A 19,592-nucleotide genomic window follows, 5' to 3' on the forward strand; every position below is an offset into this window, starting at 1 on the left:
AGTCAAAGGGAAGAAGATGACCTATCTTCTCATGCAGAGACCCTCTCGTTCCCAATCTTAGAGAGACTGTCACTCTTATCTGCGAAATCATCAAAGTCAACCCAGAAAGGTTCTTTCTGTTGGGGGTCCCAAAATTGTACTCTAATAAAAGTCAAGATGATCGTCAATCAGCGGAAATGCTGCCAGCTTTGGAATGAAAGACTATAAGACTCACCTCGTATCATCTTTGTCTCCACCTTCGTGACCTACAACAGCAGTCCAGTGATCCTTTTTCAGTTTACCCTTTCCTTTCTCTGCTTTTACGACTAATAATGATTTGTTATCCTTGACAGCTTTGATCTCGTTGACTATTTCTCCCAAGCTCGAGTGATCAGCCCCATCAAGTGTGTCCAAAATAGGAGACAGGGGGGAGACTCGCATAGCTCGTTGTCATCTGCGGGCTTACTTTCACTTCCCACACCACTGTGTGTCAAATGGAAAGACTTCTTTTCAGAAAAAGAGGCCAGATAAGATATTTGTATTGGTAGAGACAAATCGGAAGGATATCAATCGGTTATATTGTCGCTGTAAACTGACCATAGCATATGGTTCGCAATCTGTATCTCATTCCAAGGGGTCAAAGACGGCTGATACGGTATTCTCAGTGTAGAATGATAGCAATTGACAAGCAATGGTCGTCATACATCATTCGCAGAGGTTGTAACGGTTTTTAAGGGTCCATGCGACATAGAACAGTTTCAACTCCCACAGTTGGTGGAATAGACCAAGTGAATTAGGAGTACTTCATCATGCGGGAAGCTGAGAACCTGTGTCCTCGTTTTTTTGGCCTGCATTAGAGTATGATAAATATGGTGCCTTTTTCGATATCGTATTTTACCATGGTTATAATCCAACCTGAAGGTCCGTTGGCACCCTCATCCATTTCGGTGAGTGAGGGGAGGGATGCCGTCGATGACACAGGAAATCGCGGCAGGCATGAGTGCTCTTAAGGCTCGTGTCCGATTCAGTCAGCGAAAGGGACCACCCTCCCTTTTGCTCTCTCTGTTTTATCCATCCTTTCGTGAGTAAAGAGAAAATGACTCCCAAGTTGACTTGATGAACAAGAAACAGCAGATGGGGCATTCTAGCGAATATGCATTTCGCGTTTTAAGCTTAAGTCCGATAAGCCTAAAGATTCAGACAACTCTAGCGCTCCTCTGATTCCATGACAGCCATGTATTCACCATATGTATTTAGAGATTCTCAATGATGATCAGCGTCGCCTGTAAACTATACGAGAAGAGAAGTTGCTGGAGGCGCCCCGCCCTCTGTTCTGGCAGTCTTTGTGGGGCTCAAGGAGGAGCGTCAAATCATTTTCACAGTAAAACCGAGTGCTTTTGAGGCTCGGGTTCGAATCGAGATGTTGGATGAGAGATTGCCACCTGAGCCCATCATTTTTATGTCAACTCCGTTAACAGCTTCTCATTTGCACCGCGTTTAAATGCATATCAGACATTAATTTCCGTTTACGAGGTTGAGCCGTGTTACACTGTAAATTATCTAGTCTTTTCAAAGATTGCTTGCAACATCGAGATCCGCAACTTTGTTTATGTTTCAAGTAGACTACCAGAGTCATTCATTCTCGTTTATAGTATGTATGTATATATAATATATACGTATTATTCAAGTTAACTATTGACTATAACTATAAAAATCATTAAAAGTCCATATAAGTTGAAACTTATCGAATATCATCGAAATGATGAATTTTTCATCTCTCATTCGATAGAAAAATAAGATATTATTGAAAAATCGAATAAATTAATTTAAGCCAAGATTTCCCATTCAGGTTGAACGTCCTCTTCATTCACCCAAACAACTTCGTATTCATCCTCACCATCGAATCCTCTCTCTACAACATCCGAGTCAGCTACGGTCTCATCTTCGTCGCAATCTGTTTCGGTAGGATCGGAAGCTGATGAAGTGGTAGTGGCTGAGGCTGTAGCTGTTATTTCGGCATCAGAAGAGGTGGCGGAAGAAGTAGGGATAATTTCTTCGGATAAAGAAGCGGAGGAAGTTGGGTTTACCTCGTCCGAAGTCGAAGTCGAAGATGCAGTAGCTGAGACTGAGGCGGTCTCTTCAGGTGGGGGATAAGCGAAATCACTAGCTGCTGAAGTAGGATCAAAAGTTGCCGTCTCTGATTCGGAAACAGACTCAGACTCTGTCACTGGTTCAGCAAGATTGACGTTTCCTGGTATGGAAGCATTTACTGAAGCGGTAGCAGTAGCAGTGGCTGAAGCGGTAGGGGCGGTAGAAGATGCGGTAAGGGTCATGGTGATGTCCACTGTGGTCCATGAAGTTACTGATTCAGTAGCGATTCCATTATCGTTCTCCTCGACAGAGACAGTTGACGAAGGTGATGAGGTGATCACTGATTCAGAAGCGGAAGATGTGAAAGTTGAAGTGACGGAAGCTGATTCGGTGGGAAGTGTCGATTCAGCTGCAGAAGATGAGATGGCGGAAGGTTCAATAGAAGGTGAGATTGATGCGGCGGCAGAGGAGGAAGAAGAAGAAGAAGCGGTAGGAGATGGTTGACCGGCAGAACCTGAATCGACAGCAGAGGAAGTTGCACTAGAAGCAGATTCTGAGCTGGTCATGGAAGGTTGAGGAGCACCGTAAGTTCCTGAATCGGCTGCTGAGGGTGCGACCGAAGCGGAAACGGAAGCAGAAGGTGAGGGGGAACCTGCTGATCCGGAATTAACAGCTGAAGGAGCGATAGAAGCTGAATCAGTTACTGAAGGAGCTACAGAGCTAAAGACACCTGAGATGGAAGCGGTGGCGGAAGCGGTAGCATTAATAGGGAGATCAGTAGAGGTCACGGGAGCTGTAGAGTTGACATCGATAGGTGCGGTAGCGTTAATGTCTATGGGGGAAGTACCGTTGACCATTGGGACGGTGACATCACCAACTGGATCGGTGACATTGGTAGGGAATGTACCGTTACCATTGAAGTTGGGGTCTGTACCGTTTACGATAGGAGCGGTAGAGTTGGAAGAATCGCCTTGGTCGCCTGAACCGCCGTACCAAGGAGGGTAAGGGGTAGAAGTTTGGGTAGATTCGTCGACGGAGGTAGCGGAAGCAGAAGCAGAGTCAGAGGAAGAATCATCGCCTGAACCACCATACCATACGGGATAAGGAGCAGTGGTAGCTGCTGGATCAGCTGAAGTGGCAGTAGTAGCAGTATCGGAATCGGAAGATCCAGAATCTGAATCACTATCACTATCTGGTGAAGAGCCGCCAAAGGAAGTCTCATGACCTGGTGCACTTGTCGAGGTAGCTTGTTCAGACGAAGCTGATGAAGAAGCGGCAGCAGAAGAAGAAGAGTCGTCTGAACCATTGTCAAAGTTTGATTCACTATGTCCCGGAACAGAGTAATCGGTTGATTGAGCATTATCAGCTGAACTACTTTCAGTAGAAGTACCAGAACCAGAGGAAGAAGCAGATGCGGAAGTATCATCTCCAGTATTATCAGAAGACTCGTCGCTCCCCGACTCAGAAGTCGAAGAGGAGGTCTGACTGTTATCTGAAGAAGACGTATCTGCTCCTGAACCTGCTGAAGCTGAGGCTGAGGCGGTAGTGGCTGAAGATGCGGTGGAAATTGGGACGTAGATGTTAGAAGCGGTTTGAAGGTATGGGTTGGTGGCTTGAGCTGCTGCTGCCGAAGTTATAGAAGCGATGTTGATTGATCTGGATCCTGTCGAGCCTGAATTGCTTGACGAAGAGGTAGTAGGAGACGGTACCTCCTGATCAAAGGAGGTGGTTATAGGGGAAGATGAGTACGAATAGGCTTCTTCGTCTGACGATCCCGATCCAGAGCTGGAACCGGAAGTGGAAGTAGAAGTGGGATTGGCAGGGAAGTAGGTCGGTGAAGCGGTTGCTGTGCCGTCTGCACCGATGTGGACGACATAATCCCACGTACCATCTGGTTCCTGTATTGGTGCAAAGAAAAAACAGATGGTGATCAGTGAGACTCCTTCATTTCCTCTATACAGACTTGTCCCAGCCTTTGCATCATCCCAATGACGAGTCCTTTCCGATAATCATCACCCATTACTAGTCTCGTGCCGTTTTGCCAAAAGTTTTCGATTCTCCCTCGGACGGTGATCCATTCCATCCTTTTCTATCCTCTGGTATACAAAAGTATTCATATTTTGATGAAACAGTCCACTCACCTGTGTAGGTTCCAATACCACTTCCAACGTGATAGTAGGTAAATAACCCCCCATATTGTTCTTCGCATAACTCTCAGCTGCTTTTTGAATTTCATCCAGATATGCATTGTCCGTCGACTCAGACCCTTCAGCAGTTACAGTCGAAGTGGCCATCTGAACTTCCGTTTGAGTATTGGTAACAGTCTCAGTGACAGGTGTATAGACTGAATAAGTCAACGTTTCGTAGCCCTTTGAATTCTCTAATAACGAAGAAAGATATTCGGAAGTTACATTTCCAGGATTGGGGTTGATGGTATCATATCCTGAGTTTGTATTTTGACTACCTGTAGTTGAATTTGAATTGGATTCTTCGTACGGTGATAAACCATTAGAGGCTGACGACGATGCAGAGGCTGAGGCTGAGGGAGATACGTCCGTGCTACTGTAGGTTGAGCTAGCTTCTGCTGAGCTTGAAGATGCGACTGCACTACCACTAGCACTAGCGGTGCTAGAAGCTACCGAAGAAGGTTCATGCACATCTCCTGCTGATCCCGATGGCGAAGCACCACTATCATCCTGACGTTTGTGATTTCCGTATATCCTCCTGAATAACGGTTGATGTCTCTTCCTTCCTGGTAAAGCTAGTGTCGAACTTGCTAATAAGGGAAGAAGCAATAGTGTAGTAGAGGTGTTCTTCTGAATCTTCATCGTGCCGGTAGAGTTATGAGGGAAGGGTGTGTGGTGGTATAAAGAATGTTGATAGCCTCCTGGGCTAAAATCAAGTGATCGTTCGACTAGCGAATTGAATTATAGTGATTGTAAGATCGTAAAGTGGTCGGTTGAACAGGTAGACTGTCTTCAAGACTAGTCAATAGTCAATAGTCAACAGTATCAACGATGTCAATAATAGTGAAGAGAATGATGAAGAATTGAAAATTAGTTGAATGATGTATTTTACATTTCTGGTACCAGTTAGCATTCACTACCTCTACCTCGCCATCTACCATAGGAGAGTCCAGAAAGTTCATTGCAGTGAATACTGCGGTAAGTGAGTGTTACCCTCATGTTGGATGAGTGATATCTTACATCTGATGAGATGCTGGGTTGTACTGATATGAGATGGCTTTACATTACTGATGAGTTATATCGAGTGAGAACATGGAAGAATAAGGGTGAAAGAAGGTAAAGAGGTGAGGAGTGACGATGGTGCGCATTTGAGAGGAGAGAGATGGCTGAACCAAACATTGAATGCCACGCGGAGATGAGGAAGGATCTCCGCTGTTTATGATCTTGTCAGCCTGATATTTTTACCGTCAAAGAGATATCATACTTACCCAGAAACCAAGTTTCGAGTTTTCCTTCGTTGAGCATTTTCGAGTGACCTACGAGCAATTCATCAGCGATATAAGTTTACATACCATCAACATCGTAACATCGTCTAGTTTTACAGATAGAACCCCATCCGGGCAGAGAAGGCAAGACTATCGACTCACAACTCCATCTCCCTTGATATCTACGTTCGCTTCACGTCCGATCACCGTCCACATCTCCCATCATGGCCTCACCCACACTCGCCTCATCCTCCCGAACTTTGCTCTCCCTCCTCTCATTCTCCACCCTCGGCTCGACCAGGGGAGTCCTCCATCGAGCCAGACCACCTCGTATCCCAGTCCTCCAATCACCTCACACCCCCAAGACACCCCTTCCTACAAGCGGTACTTCCCATCCTATCGATCCCAAGATTCACGGTCAACTCACCCCATCGTCCTCATCGGTGCTATTGGAAGATACAGGTCTGACATTCCATCACGCTCCCCCACCCTCTTTACCTTCCTACACTACTGGTGCTGTCCCACCGCTGTTACAGTGGTTAGGCGGGAAGAGCATCACGTTAACGGGGGAAGAACAAGCTTCGAAAATGGTCGAGAGAAGGGTTTACGAAGGTGAATTGGAATGGTCAGAGGATTTGGTGGAGAAGATGGTACAGTTGAGGAATGAAGGTAAAAGTAGGAAAGAAATTGGTGATGCGTAAGTTTACCATTTTTGCTATCCCATTCAATTTAGAATGATGAATGTTCTGTCTGGGGTTCTGACAGATGCTGATGATATGCAAACCTTAGCTTACAATTACCAAAAGATCAATATCGATTAATATCAAGAGTCGCACCTCAAACATCCGTACAGAAAGCAAGCAAGTTGACAGAATTGGAAGAACAGAAATCTACTTGGGGATATAGAAAGAAATTGTCAAGAGCAGTGAGGGAGAAGAGGAAGGAGTTTTGGTAGTATGATTGGTATATGTATACATCGTGCATCTCAGATACATGCACAAGATGTACAATTAGAACGGACCATTACTCATCGAAATACTGTTGGGATTGCTATGCACGCATGCCTCACGCTTTGGTTTGATTTGAAGTAGATACTTTCAACATAGGTGATATCTCATCATGTTACATACGAATACAAGAACCTCATACTATCTGAAATCATCGACTAACGTGATGTTGCAAATTCTTGAAATGAGCAATCTGATCTTCCGCAGCTTTCAGCATCTCTTTGGCCATCTCATAAGTCGGCGTATCAGGATTATTGTACATCATCGCGTTGCTATTACCATATATATATACCACACAGAAGTCAGCGTTGTTTCTGACTAACCCTTACTCAATCCCCAAACTCCAATGAAATCGTCATATTAACATAGTTCAAAATCGTAATTGCCACTCACGCGAAAATCAATAACACATCCCTTTCAAACTCGTCTATCCCCGTTATCAATCCATCCTTGATCCTCGCCCTGATCGTCTTGAGATCCATAGGTCTCTTTATAACTTGATAGTAATCCGATGCGTCAGATTTCTTGACCGGGTTCTGGAATACATTCCCATTCCGATGTTGAGCTATAGCATCTAACAGTGAATACAATAATTTCTGAGATGACCGTTGTTCTCTGGTGGGTTTAAGCCTTGTCGAGTTGGGGGGAGTCTCAAGCTCGCCTGAGATGTCTGCAACGGATGGGGTATAGCGAGGTGTGTTCTCGGTTTCGGATTGGTCTCGAGCATCTGAAGAATATCAAATCATCTTATCAGCTACTAATTCATGATTCAGCCTAGATATTTAGATGAATGGTTGTCATCAAGCAACCAACGATCGTGATACCTTGCTTGTATGCATTACCATGTCATTGAAGAGTAAATCAGAACTAAACTCACTCCTCGCTGAAGCTCTCGTACCTCTCTTCTCAGCAGGAGTAGACGCTTCCTTCTCCTTTTCCTTCTCCTGAGCAGCTCTACCACGTCTTGCTGAAGTTCTCGTAGGTTTATTGTCCTCTTCATCCTCGCCGTCCTCCTCAGCTTCAGTTTCAGCTTTGACACTTTCCACCGCCGCACTCTGTTCTCTGACGGATTTCGAGACCACGTCATCCCTCATTCCCCTACTTTTGGCCGTACCCGACGCTGCCAAACTTCTCCTTGAAGATCGTCGTTCTCTTTCTTCTACAGCGGGCGCAGGTGTAGACCGATTAGTGGAAGTGACAGAAGGTGCTCTTCGAGAGGTAGTAGGTGAACGCTCATTATCTTTAGTAGTAGCCTTGGTGGAAATGGGTGATTTCTTCATACTACTATTTCTAGTGGATTCCCTCCTTGTATTCCTTCTACCTCTCGTATTATGTACTTCTTGTTCTTCTTCTTCACTTGGCTCTTCCTCCTTTTCAATTTCGACCTCTGGTAGTGTTTCAACCTCTGGTTCAGGTTCCGGTTCGACACTTTCTGAAGGCTGGGGATTGACAGTACTTCTCCTACCTAATCTTTTTGATGCTGGTGCACCTTTAGGTTGAACACTCGCTTTCCGCTTGTTGGATCGTGTACCATGTTGGGCGGGAGTAGGATGATCCGAAGGTGGTGGAGAGAGATCTGATCCAGGAGCTGGTGAGAGATCTGATCGGATCGATACGGCCGGTGAAAATCGACGTGGACGGGGTGTCTTCATTGTACGTATGTTCTTCTCAGGTTTCGGTTCGATGTCTTCCGTGTTATTTTCATCCTCGACCGTGGGTGGTTCTGTATCTTCTTGGCCTGCGTCCTTGTGCTCTTCTTCTTCTTTCTGTTCGGTATCTTCATCAGGTTGAGGTTGATCTTCAGCATCAGGTTGAGATGCCTTAGGAGTATCAACTGAAGCTTCTGGCTTATCTCCATCCACAGTTCCGGGTTCTTCTTTTTCATCTTGTTCATCAACCATCTCCACATCTTGAGCCTCATCCAGCTTATCACCTTTCTCTTTCTCCTTCTCATTTATAGAATCTTTGTCCATCTCTGTTTGATTCTCTTCTTCTTGTGCTGTTGTCGGACCATCCTCTATAGCTTGTCTAACAACTTCCACCTCAGGAAACCAGGTATCCAACAGCTTCTTACCATACTTCCTAGCAATGGTATTCCTAATTTCCCTCCTTATCGATTCATCCGCTTCTCCACTTTTCAATGAAGTTATCTCACCCATTAGCTCTTTGAAGCGAGTTTCATATTGCGTTATGGTGTTTTGGAGCTCTTCCATTCGTTTTAGGTAATATGTCTGGGCGAGACGAAGGTGAGTTTTGGCTATGACACGCAGATGAGAGATACACAAATTATCAGTGATCCAGCTAAGGATATCTATGATCTAATAGCTGCAATAAGTGCAAGTGCTTACCTTGTGGTTTCATCGCATCTGGTGCAGGTCTACCAAATACAGATATATAAATGTCAGTTAACCCTCCGACGTGTCAATCAGATATGCAAGCCCACTCACACGTTGATCTCCAATCCAGCCATCAGCTCCATGTATATTCCCTCACATGCTTCAGGACTGAACAGCTCCGAAGGTCGATTAACACAACATGGATGGGAAGTTAACAATTTCGATATTGCAGGCCAAGAGATAGCTCCCAGCTTGTATATCGCCTGAGAGAGTAGTAACTTCTCTTGCGTGGTGAGCTTTTCAGCTTGAGATTGGGTGGATGGGGCTACCATCTTGATGGTTGTATGCTGCTCTTCTGATGCTATTATGAGTATGGCGGATGAAGTTGATACCATAACCATCTAAAGCATCCATAGACGTGTGTTGATTGGGATATGCAGTATACCTAAGTATTGAACTACAATCATTTGGATTTGCGAGTAATCCAAGTATTACGTAAGTCACATCATGAGCGACTAGATGTGCAGTGATAGTCATAAATCGTGTACAGTACATGATGATTCGTAGTGATGTATATACAAAGAATGTTACAAATAATGGTCAACTTGATTCTCATATCTAATCGTCAATCTTCCATCCAAACTTCTCATCAGCTTGATGAGCTGTCCTATTAATCGGATATACAACCTAATCCCTTGATCTCTTGAACGATCTGTTCACATCCAACTCATCAGGACTCGAAACATTACGTGTCGGTCTACTACCAATTCTCTATCAGCTTTGTACATCAATTGATCGAGGGGATTCGAACACACCCACAATCTCCCACTTGCTCCACCCATACCTCCCCCACCGGCGATTGCAGCCAACAGAGCATCCTGACTCATCCCTCCAGCCCCAGGGAATTTAGCGGGACCCGTACCCAGTCCTGAACCTAGAACTCTATCACCGAAAGGATCCTGTCTTGCTTTTGAGCTCTTCAATTCCAACGAAATCATTTGATACTCCCTATCTCTGTATACCTTGTATTCGTTAGATCTTGCAAGTTCTTGAGCAGAAGATTCTTTGAGTTCGAGTATACGGGTGTCAAGGGTTGTAAGGAGTGTTTCGGCCGTTTTGCACCTATCATCAAGCACACGTCCGAGTAAGTATATATATATATATAAATATGTGTGTGTGTGTGTATATGTGTTCAAGGGGATTTGTTGAGCGGCTCGGGGATGAAGGAGCAGGGACTTACCAGTTCGCCAGATTATTCTGAACACCTAACAAATCTTTCTCCTGCAGATCTCTTCCTGATACCCAATCGACATGCAATACCTTTTCACGATGGTGCATCTTGCCGCCCAGTAATCCAGCATATATCACATCAATTATCAGGTCTTCTAATTGACGGATCGTGTCGAGGCGAAGGGCTGATAAGAGTTGGTCGTATATCAAGGACTGCATATTTATCTGTATGAGCTCCCGGTTTGCGAAGTTGGGTGTGATTGGACTAGATGAGCTTACCCTATGCTGTAATGCCAACGAAACAAGCGTGAGGTGTTTGAGCTTGAGGATATGCGTGGGTGATAACGAGGGATATGAACTTGAGTTGCCTATAGATACGAGATCAGCCGATAATCATCGTCTCTTCTATGTAGATATGCAGCTACGTACTCTCATAATCTGTCAAAGTACCATAAGCGAATACTTGCAGTAATCGGTAATGATTCTGATATGTTGGATCGGTGGAGAGCTATTTGCGATGAGTGAAGTCAGCCTACTGTTTTGAGGCAGACGATAGTATCACAAAGCTTACCTCTTGTATATTTGGAATTCCCAACAGCTCAGAGAACACATATACGCCGGGCTGTAATGACCCAAGTGAGCTACGTTCAAGATCGAGAGAAAGAGGAAGCTCACCGCGGCGGTTGCGTCAATGATGATCTTGGCTGCTGCAGCGCCTTTGGTCGATCTTGCGAGGAGCAGGAATGGCTCCAGCTTTGAGGAGAGATCGGACATACCGGAGGGGAGACTCTTACGGGATGGGTATCAGATGTATCTAGCTTGTATCTAGCTGAGAATGAAAGTGAATACGGAGTATGTCATGAAGAATGGGATTCATACACAGACGTAATGTCAAGTTGTCAAAGCCGATGATGGTTCACCTCCACTTGCACAGATACCACTCCCCGCCACTCGCTCGGTGTTTCGGCGATACACATGCATCTCACTCGCAACATGTTTTTCCAATCTCGAGTACAGTAATTGGTTATTCCTTATTCATGGTATCACTTTATCCCCCCCCCCTCCCCCCCTCACGCTCTCTTCCATCACCATCTTCTTCTTCTTTCCTCCCATTTATCATTATTCACCATCAACATCCCATCCTCCTCCACTTATCACGTCCACCCTACCACCTGTGCCAGACATGGAAGACCAATCTACCCATCCTCACTCACCACTCAACCTAGCAGCCGCCAATGACATCCATTCCTTCGATATCGATCCATCTCTAGAGGCGTCCAGCGAGTTCTTCGCAGGAGTGGGCATAGACGAGCATGAACATGAGCATGAGCATGAGCATGATCACGACCATAATCATCAAGTTACACCTCACAACGACCAAGTCGATGATAACGAACATGGACACCCAACCCAGGAAGATATAGATGCAGTGATCAAAGCATCCTTGGATCATGTTCAAGCACAGGCTCAAGCACAGGTGGCTGCTGATGCAGTTGCAGCCTTGACTCGAATTGATACTGCCCTGCCTGATTCTGACGATATACCTACTCAGCAGGAACAAGGTGATGCCGAAGATGTAAACGAAAGGCCAAGCAAAAGAGCCAAAACATTATTGGACGACGATCAACTCGGAAGCGAAGGTAACCCAATCCCAAATCCAACTTTACATATTGCACCATTCTCTAAACCCGATAGACAAATTGGTAGTACCCCTTTACCTCTATATCTTCAATTCCCAAATAGAGGACAATTCCTCCGATGGTTGGATGCAGAGAATAGTTGGTGTCATTTCGTTCAAAGACGAACGACTACTCCTGATAAAAGGTCGGCGGAGAGGTTACAATCTAGGATTAGGGCTCATAACAAGAGTATGGAAGGTGAGTGCTTCTAGATCTTTGTCCTGTGAACCCCCTTGATCATTCGATGTGTACGATTGACATAACGCTGATCAAGTAATTACACAACTCACAGCAATGACACCTGAAGAACGAGCTGCTGCACCACCTTTGAAAACCCGTCGACGTAAGAGGGTATCACCCGTATTTGAAAAAGTCACTTTCACATGCCATCATGCGGGTACATACGAATCGAAACATTCCACTTCCCTACCTAAAGAGAAACTAAGGTTGAATACGAAGAAATCGGTCAAGTGCGCTTGTGCAAGTAGAGTCATATTGATTGAGATGCAATCGGGGGATTGTAAGGTTGTCTATCACTGGAGACATGAAGGGCATGGTGAGTTTGTCAACACGATGTACCTGTACGTCGGTGAGAATCACTTTCAATCTAATTCGCTTTTAACCTTTTTCAGATCCATTCTCAGATACGGATATTGAAGGTGGTAGATTACCTAAATCAATCGATATTTGGTTAACCAAGCAGATTGAAGTTGGGAAGAGTTTAGATGATATTAGGAAAGTTCTTAGTATCCCCGAAGAAGAAAAAGAAGCTGTGAGTGGTGCTTTATCCAATCATCCATACAATCAAGAAATGCCTTGGTTACCCTTGGTTTCTAAAGATCGTCCTGGGAATGAACACAACTGATATCTCTCAATCAAATAGTATCTCGCCAAAGTCGCTGCGGACCCCACAACCCTCGAACCGGATATGCCCCCACCCCTGGCCCTAGTACTTAAAGTGAAATACCCAGATATCTATAATCGATATCGTAAATTGAAGGGTCCAGTTAAAGATCACAAGGTACTTAAAGGATCTACCAAAAGGACATCAAGTGGTACTGCTAAATCCGGATCTCGTTCAAAGACCAATGACTCAACCATTTCACAATCTGCCAGTCCAAGCTCGATAGTCATCGATCAACAAGAAGGACAGAGCCAAAGCCCATCGATAGATCAACAGATGATAATGGAATTAAACTCTAAACCATTGGTTGATAGTCTTGATGGATTGTTACCTACCTCTTCAACTTCATCCGTTCATGGACATGGAGTAGGAGAAGGAGGAGGAGAGGGAGGGATGATAATCGATGAGCATTCAGAGGTGGATAATGAATTTGCTCAATTGGCTTCATCTCATGATTTACTAGGTCAGAATGACAGTGATAAACGGGATGAGAGTGAATTGGATTTGATACATTCTCATGAAGGTTTAGCTAGAGCTTTATTGGATTTACCCAGCGCAGGGCCTGGACTGAGGGACGAAGATGGTAATGAGATGAGTTTGGAGGAAGCGATGAGAAGGATGGCGGAAGGTGTGGCGGCTGTTGCGGCTGCTCAAGCTGAACATGAAGATCATACGGATCAGAACACGAATCCAATCGAGAATGTTGCAGAGGATGGACAATAATGTAGGTGGTAAGGAAGAAGAGGGCCTGAGATTGTGAGATGATCTCTACTTTGATCGAGTTGAATACGAAGATATACATATTATTATTCTTTCTCTCCATCTTCCACGTTCACGTTTCTTTTCGATTATTTATATGTATATTCCTTTTTTTTCTCATCGTGCTTAATGTTCATTTTTGATAGTATCTTGTACAGTACATGTATAAATCATTTTATGTTCAGACATAACTTAAATCAAATGAGACTATTTGAAATATCGTCGAGCAATATTGAAGAATGCATGAAAAGGGGATCCCAGCCGTATAAAGCAATCCATCTAACTTGTATCTACACCTGCATATACATCACATTCTACACACTGGTCACCTAAGCAACCACTCCACCTTCCTTGGCAGCTTCAGTGGCAGTGATAGAAGGAGGGACAGCCTCCGTAGAAGTAGCTACAACAGGTCTCATAGCGGGGAACAACAAGACTTCTTTAATGTTGGCTGAATCAGTCAAGAACATCACTAATCTATCAATACCCAAACCCCATCCTCCGGTAGGTGGTAAACCATATTCGAGGCTATGTCATATACATCAGCACGTCACAAAATGCACATACGAGATATAGAGAATCACTCACGCATCCAAGAAAGTCTCATCAACACCTTGGGCCTCATCATCACCCGCTTCCTTTTGTCTGACCTGTTCCTCGAATCTATCCCTTTGGTCGAAAGGATCGTTCAACTCGGTATAGGCATTACAGATCTCCTTGGTACACATGAAAGCCTCGAATCGTTCACATAACCCAGGTCTAGATCTATGGTATTTCGCCAAGGGAGACATCACTTGTGGGTGGCCGACGATGAAGGATGGGTTGACACATTGGACTTCAATGAATTCACCAACGAGCTGTAAAAATAAGTGAAGATCAAGTCAATATCCATCCAACATGGCTATAAAACTCGCAATTCCAATAAACTTATACTCACTTTATCAAGTAATCTAGCGTTGGTCTTGGGTTCAGAACAATCAACATTATGCTAAATCAATCAGACAACGCAATTAGCCACAGTATATAGATACCAAACAACCCACGAGATAGACGAAAACTCACTTTCTCACACAACTCCCTCAAGAACTTATTGGCATTGTCATCATGTAATGTTTCTCCAGGTGGGAATTTGACATTCAACTGTTTCTCCAATTCCCCAATCATATCGAATCTCTTCCATGGAGTTGAGAAATCCACTTCGTAAGATTTTTTGCCTTCACCTTTACCTTGAGGGTGGAAGGTGACCTTGTTGGTTCCGTACAAGTACTGTACCAATCCCGATATCATCGATTCGGTCATATCCATGAGATCGTACATGTCCGCATAGGCCATATAGAATTCACAAATCGAGAATTCGGGGTTATGAGTCATATCAATTTGCTCGTTTCTGAATACTCTACCGATCTCAAATACTCTATCTAATCCACCAACGACCAGTTCCTTGAGATATAATTCAGGAGCGATACGCATGAAAAGATCGAGTTTGAGATCGTTGTGGTGTGTGACAAAAGGTTTGGCAGTGGCTCCTCCAGCTACCATTGACATCATTGGTGTTTCAACTTCCAAGAATCCGAGGTTGTCCAAGAATTTTCTAATGTAGTTGACGACTTTGGATCTGGTGATGAAGATATCTCTAGTAGGTTGGTTCATGATCAAATCCAAGTATCTCTTTCTGTATCGGGTCTCTTGATCTTGTACACCTTCTCTACCTGGTAATTGGTGAAGACAAGGTGAGAGCAATTGGATAGAGGAGATGAGTAATGAAAGTTCTCCCATTTTGGTTCGGGAGGGGATACCGGTCACTCCGACTATGTCTCCTCGTCGGATGAGAGAATGGGAGGAGATGAATTCGTCGACTGAAGCGGCGTTTCTAAGATCATTATACAATATATCAGCAAGGCATTATCCAGCACATATTGATCCTTTGACTGTGCTATCGGAGACGATCTGTCACGTATTTGCAGGGAGGAAGAGGTGAAATGAATAGGTGACAGCTACTCACTGTGCTTGAGCCAAGATTTGCACTTTCTCACCATCAGCCTTCAAGTCGTAGAAGATAAGCTTAGAGGATGATTCTCGGATTGTGTGAACTCGACCAGCGAGGGAGATCTATAATCATCTGGGTCAGTTCCGCTACCTGTCTTCATCTCGCTAGCTCCACTCCGGTCAGACCCTTGCGAAGGTATCTGCTTTCATATAGGTATTGATGGTATGGTGAGGATGATACTCACTGGCTTGGCATCAGTCACATGAGCACCTTTCTCCACTTTACCCTCAATACCCCACTCTCTAACGAACGATGGGACAGATTGGGTGACATGGAATTTGTGGGGGTAAGGGTTGGGTGATTGTGACTTTCTGAGAGCTTGGATCTCCTTGATTCGCAATTCTCGGAAGGCCTGTAGTAAAGAAAGAGGTCACATTATTAGTCACAGTTTGACCAGTCCAAAACCATCTCTGATATCTCAAGCGAGGAACGACAAGATAAGATCCTAAATGGTAATATTGTCCTATTCTGTTGACAGATACAAATGACACACTCGGGAACAGCCATGAGAACGCACTTACAGTAGCATCCAGTTCAGCTTCAGCAGCCTTCGAAGGTCCCTTATCAGCCTTGGGCTGAGCAGCAGGCTGAGAAGCAGCTTTCTCAGCTTTTTTGGCTGCTAAGGCTCTTTCCTTTTGTCTTCGCTTGAGCTCGCTATTGAGTGTGTATGATATATAAGCACGATTCCAGGATATCAAGGGAGTCGAGTTGAAAGCTGGGATTGAGAATTATAATAACTTACGACTTGGATACCATCTCACCGGTCACTTCATCCTTGTGCATATTGGCTTGTTCGGGAGCAGCAGGAGCGGACATGTTGAAATTTCGATATTGAATTTGGATTTGTCGTTGAAAATTGAGATAAGAGGGGTGGATGAGAAGGACTTTTGTTCTAGGGTGGATATACGCTGAGCTGACTAGGGTACGAGTCAGTGCTCTGAGCATACACGATGAAAGTTGTGAGGTGTATGTGGATAGGTGGTATGTTTGATATCGACTCGGACTCTGCCCAAAAAAAAGTTGGAATCCGATGCGATACGAGTGAGTGCAGGAGATCTAGGTGTGAGGGGCAAAGTGAGAAAAGCATGAAAATTAGAATGATGTGGCATTGAATGGTGGAATGATAAGGAAATGACCTCTTGAGCTTTCTTCGACTTTTCCGACTTTGAATATATCGAGGATCATCCATATTTATGTTCGTCTTCGTGCTCATCTCAGCTTCTATACATAGACTGGTCAAGATGTCAATCAACATGTTCACTCAGCCCTTACGATCGCTCTTAGCATCCTCATCTCGACTCTTCACCCCTTCTTCCGGACCATCCAGTTCGAGAGCAGCGTCCTCTTTCGCTCATCTGGGTGATCTTCAACCTGCCAAAGGGTCAACTCATGTGGTGAGTCCCGTCATCTAGGAGAGAGGCCGCTTATAGCCTTCAAAGCTGACATATCTTTGAACTTTTGCTAGGACATCCGATACGGTAGAGGTCCAGGATCGCAGAGGGGCGGTACATCCGGTAGAGGTCATAAAGGTCAAAAGGCAAGGAACGGTAAAGGTGTAAGATTAGGTTTCGAAGGTGGTCAAACTCCTTTACATAGGAAGGTACCCAAGAGAGGGTTTATCAATTTGTAAGTTTACTAAAGCATAGACTATCAAATACAACTCTAACGCAAAATACTAATTAATGTATGTTGTTGTTACAGTACCTCTAAAACCTATGCTCCCCTTTCATTGTCAACCCTTCAGAAATTCATTTCCGAAGGTCGGATTGATCCCAACCAACCAATCGGAATATCCACCATTGTCCAATCTAATGCTGTTCACGGTCTGTCAGGATTCGCAGGTATAAAACTCCTTGGTGAACCCGATCCGGATTTACCCCTACCGCAATTAGAGTTGAACCTTTCTAGATATTCGAAATCTTCTGCTCAATCTGTGATAGAGGCTGGTGGGAAGGTGACAGCAGTGTATCATAATAATTTATCTTTGAGGAAGGAGGTGTTCCCTGATAAGTTTATAGGGAGGGATGTTAAGGATGCCAGACCGACAAGGAAAAATGATATTTGTGAGTCTTGACATACAGTATTCCTCTACCTCAAAATGATTGATACGGACCATGTGCAATGATATATGGTCTTGGATCGGAACGGAATGCTAATGTCTCCTGTCGGGCCACTAGTATACTACACAAACCCAAAGAAATACGGTTACTTGGCAGAATCAGTGTCGACCTCAGCCAGGAAGATGACTCCTGCTGAATGGACAGAAGGAACTCTGAATGCTGAATCATTAGTACAAGCACAGATATAATCAGTCAAATCGAATCTTATATGCATATTTACCATCGTCGACACCGACCAGTACCAGCATGTGTGCGTGTGTGCGTGTACAGTCTTTGTTGGGCTTTAATATTGTGCATCTCGAGCTTGACATTATATCGGTTGCATATGACATCAACACTTCATAGACTGGTACAAACACTGTCAACAGAATATGACCTGGTCCACTTGCCACTAAACGCAGATCACCTCCTGTAATCACGGTCATCCCTTCCCCTACCTCTGTCTCGATCACGATCATCCCTGTATCGTCTTTCACTATCCCTATCATCATCTCTATACCTCCTCTCCTCATCCCTGCGCCTTCTATCTCGCTCATCATCTTCTCTATACCTATTTCTCCTGTCCGTGCCATCTCTTTCACCACGATCACGCGAGCCATATCGTTCATCTCGATTATCTCTTCTTGAGCTACTTGATGGCCTTTCGTCTCGTTCACGTTCTCGTTGCAATTCGAATTTACCATCTCTCCAATCATCTCTATTCGATCCTCCCACTTTCCTATCATCTTCTCTTTCTCTTATTCGATCTCGATCTCTATCCTCTAATCTGTCTTCTTTCCTCCTTCTCTCATCATCTATACCTCTTCTAGGTGTAATATCATCTTCCACCTTGACTTTCCCATCCTTCTTCCTCTTTTTCTCTTCTTTCCTCAACTTCTTCTCTTCTTTCCTCTTCTTCCTTTCCTCTTTGCTCTCTCCTTCGTGCTTCCTCTTCTTCCCTTTCTCACCCTGTGTTAGAGCCTTTTTAGCTTTCTTCTTCTCTTCCCTTATAAACGCTGCCATTGGATCTTCTTCGTCCAGGTCATCTTTGTCTGATTCGGAAGAATCGTCCGAATCGGAATCTGTACCAGACCAATCAAGTACAGCATCCTTCGTTAGCCATCATTCCATACTCATTTCGGTATGTCTCGTGAGAGAAGATACGACTTACCCGATAAGACAGGTGGCATGGCATTATAAGTTGGTTCTTCAGGTTCTTCATATTCACCTTCATCGTTACGTTTACCTGGCTGGCGATAATTTCGAGTATGATCGACCTGACAATCCGAAGCACAGTTCACCAATTAGCTATCCTTACCGGTGCAATCATATGTAAGCAGGTGACCGGGTTGTACTCACCCTTATTGTCCTTCCCAATACCTGCGCACCATTCATATTATCCACGGCCAACACGGTACTTCTCTGATCTTCATACATCAAAAAACCGAATCCTTTGGTTTTACCAGTTTCCTTATCTCTCGGTAGGTTGATATCTATTATTTCGCCCCATCTACATAGCCAAAGAGTATCAGCTATGTCCATTTCTTAAGTCAAGGTCGAATGTACCATGTACTATTTAATAAATCAAATGATGTTTGGACGGACTCACTGCGAGAATATAGTAATTACATCTCCTTCTGATAACTCGTATGCTAATCCACCTACAAAGATGTAAGCCGAGTCTATTACAACCCAACATTACGATATCAATCAGCTTCACTTCACCAAATGCAAATGGCTCGTAGGCCAGAGGGAGTCTAGCTCACCTTTATACTCATCATGCCATGAACCTTTGACACCCAATTGTAGTTCCCTCTCGTTTATACGATTGATCTCGCGGATAGTGCTAAGATATTCTGCTCATCAGCAAAGCCGTACATCTTCGAGCGGTATGAGAAGTAAGTAGTAAGTAGTACTCACTTCATTATCACTTGACGCTTCTCTGTTGGTCGTTAGCGGCAGTCTATGAGTGCAGAGTAAGTTGAAGATGATCAACATGCGATACGAACG

General features: G+C 44.4%; 9 protein-coding genes across 9 annotated transcripts; 3 read left to right on the forward strand and 6 right to left on the reverse strand.

Annotated features, from left to right (window-relative positions):
* Positions 1-29: 29 nt before the first annotated feature.
* Positions 30-420, reverse strand: L199_005248 (uncharacterized protein; the record flags this gene model as incomplete). Its single annotated transcript, XM_064890961.1, has 2 exons — positions 30-141; positions 215-420. The coding sequence occupies 2 exons, from the start codon at positions 418-420 to the stop codon at positions 30-32; spliced, it is 318 nt and encodes a 105-aa protein (XP_064747033.1).
* Positions 421-1,805: 1,385 nt separating this feature from the next.
* Positions 1,806-4,898, reverse strand: L199_005249 (uncharacterized protein; the record flags this gene model as incomplete). Its single annotated transcript, XM_064890962.1, has 2 exons — positions 1,806-3,968; positions 4,212-4,898. 2 exons carry the CDS (start codon positions 4,896-4,898, stop codon positions 1,806-1,808), a joined length of 2,850 nt encoding a protein of 949 aa, XP_064747034.1.
* Positions 4,899-5,745: 847 nt separating this feature from the next.
* L199_005250 (uncharacterized protein) lies at positions 5,746-6,476 on the forward strand (the record flags this gene model as incomplete). The annotated part of the gene is made up of 2 exons (XM_064890963.1): positions 5,746-6,218; positions 6,311-6,476. 2 exons carry the CDS (start codon positions 5,746-5,748, stop codon positions 6,474-6,476), a joined length of 639 nt encoding a protein of 212 aa, XP_064747035.1.
* Positions 6,477-6,679: 203 nt separating this feature from the next.
* L199_005251 (uncharacterized protein) lies at positions 6,680-9,196 on the reverse strand (the record flags this gene model as incomplete). The annotated part of the gene is made up of 5 exons (XM_064890964.1): positions 6,680-6,800; positions 6,922-7,255; positions 7,406-8,785; positions 8,877-8,905; positions 8,976-9,196. The coding sequence occupies 5 exons, from the start codon at positions 9,194-9,196 to the stop codon at positions 6,680-6,682; spliced, it is 2,085 nt and encodes a 694-aa protein (XP_064747036.1).
* Positions 9,197-9,551: 355 nt separating this feature from the next.
* L199_005252 (uncharacterized protein) lies at positions 9,552-10,868 on the reverse strand (the record flags this gene model as incomplete). The annotated part of the gene is made up of 7 exons (XM_064890965.1): positions 9,552-9,621; positions 9,684-9,986; positions 10,105-10,307; positions 10,374-10,462; positions 10,524-10,602; positions 10,666-10,716; positions 10,770-10,868. 7 exons carry the CDS (start codon positions 10,866-10,868, stop codon positions 9,552-9,554), a joined length of 894 nt encoding a protein of 297 aa, XP_064747037.1.
* A 409-nt stretch (positions 10,869-11,277) lies between these two features.
* L199_005253 (uncharacterized protein) lies at positions 11,278-13,400 on the forward strand (the record flags this gene model as incomplete). The annotated part of the gene is made up of 4 exons (XM_064890966.1): positions 11,278-11,971; positions 12,066-12,329; positions 12,406-12,545; positions 12,657-13,400. 4 exons carry the CDS (start codon positions 11,278-11,280, stop codon positions 13,398-13,400), a joined length of 1,842 nt encoding a protein of 613 aa, XP_064747038.1.
* Positions 13,401-13,765: 365 nt separating this feature from the next.
* L199_005254 (lysine-tRNA ligase) lies at positions 13,766-16,299 on the reverse strand (the record flags this gene model as incomplete). Its single annotated transcript, XM_064890967.1, has 8 exons — positions 13,766-13,964; positions 14,025-14,293; positions 14,374-14,424; positions 14,499-15,306; positions 15,439-15,545; positions 15,668-15,835; positions 16,005-16,137; positions 16,226-16,299. The coding sequence occupies 8 exons, from the start codon at positions 16,297-16,299 to the stop codon at positions 13,766-13,768; spliced, it is 1,809 nt and encodes a 602-aa protein (XP_064747039.1).
* A 425-nt stretch (positions 16,300-16,724) lies between these two features.
* On the forward strand, positions 16,725-17,791 carry L199_005255 (ribosomal protein L15; the record flags this gene model as incomplete). The annotated part of the gene is made up of 4 exons (XM_064890968.1): positions 16,725-16,877; positions 16,949-17,109; positions 17,185-17,546; positions 17,661-17,791. The coding sequence occupies 4 exons, from the start codon at positions 16,725-16,727 to the stop codon at positions 17,789-17,791; spliced, it is 807 nt and encodes a 268-aa protein (XP_064747040.1).
* Positions 17,792-18,005: 214 nt separating this feature from the next.
* Positions 18,006-19,507, reverse strand: L199_005256 (uncharacterized protein; the record flags this gene model as incomplete). The annotated part of the gene is made up of 6 exons (XM_064890969.1): positions 18,006-18,664; positions 18,754-18,859; positions 18,942-19,092; positions 19,192-19,264; positions 19,349-19,428; positions 19,503-19,507. The coding sequence occupies 6 exons, from the start codon at positions 19,505-19,507 to the stop codon at positions 18,006-18,008; spliced, it is 1,074 nt and encodes a 357-aa protein (XP_064747041.1).
* Between the last annotated feature and the right edge of the window lie 85 nt (positions 19,508-19,592).

This window comes from Kwoniella botswanensis, chromosome 1, assembly GCF_036426115.1.
Source record: "Kwoniella botswanensis chromosome 1, complete sequence".
Taxonomy (NCBI): domain Eukaryota; kingdom Fungi; phylum Basidiomycota; class Tremellomycetes; order Tremellales; family Cryptococcaceae; genus Kwoniella; species Kwoniella botswanensis.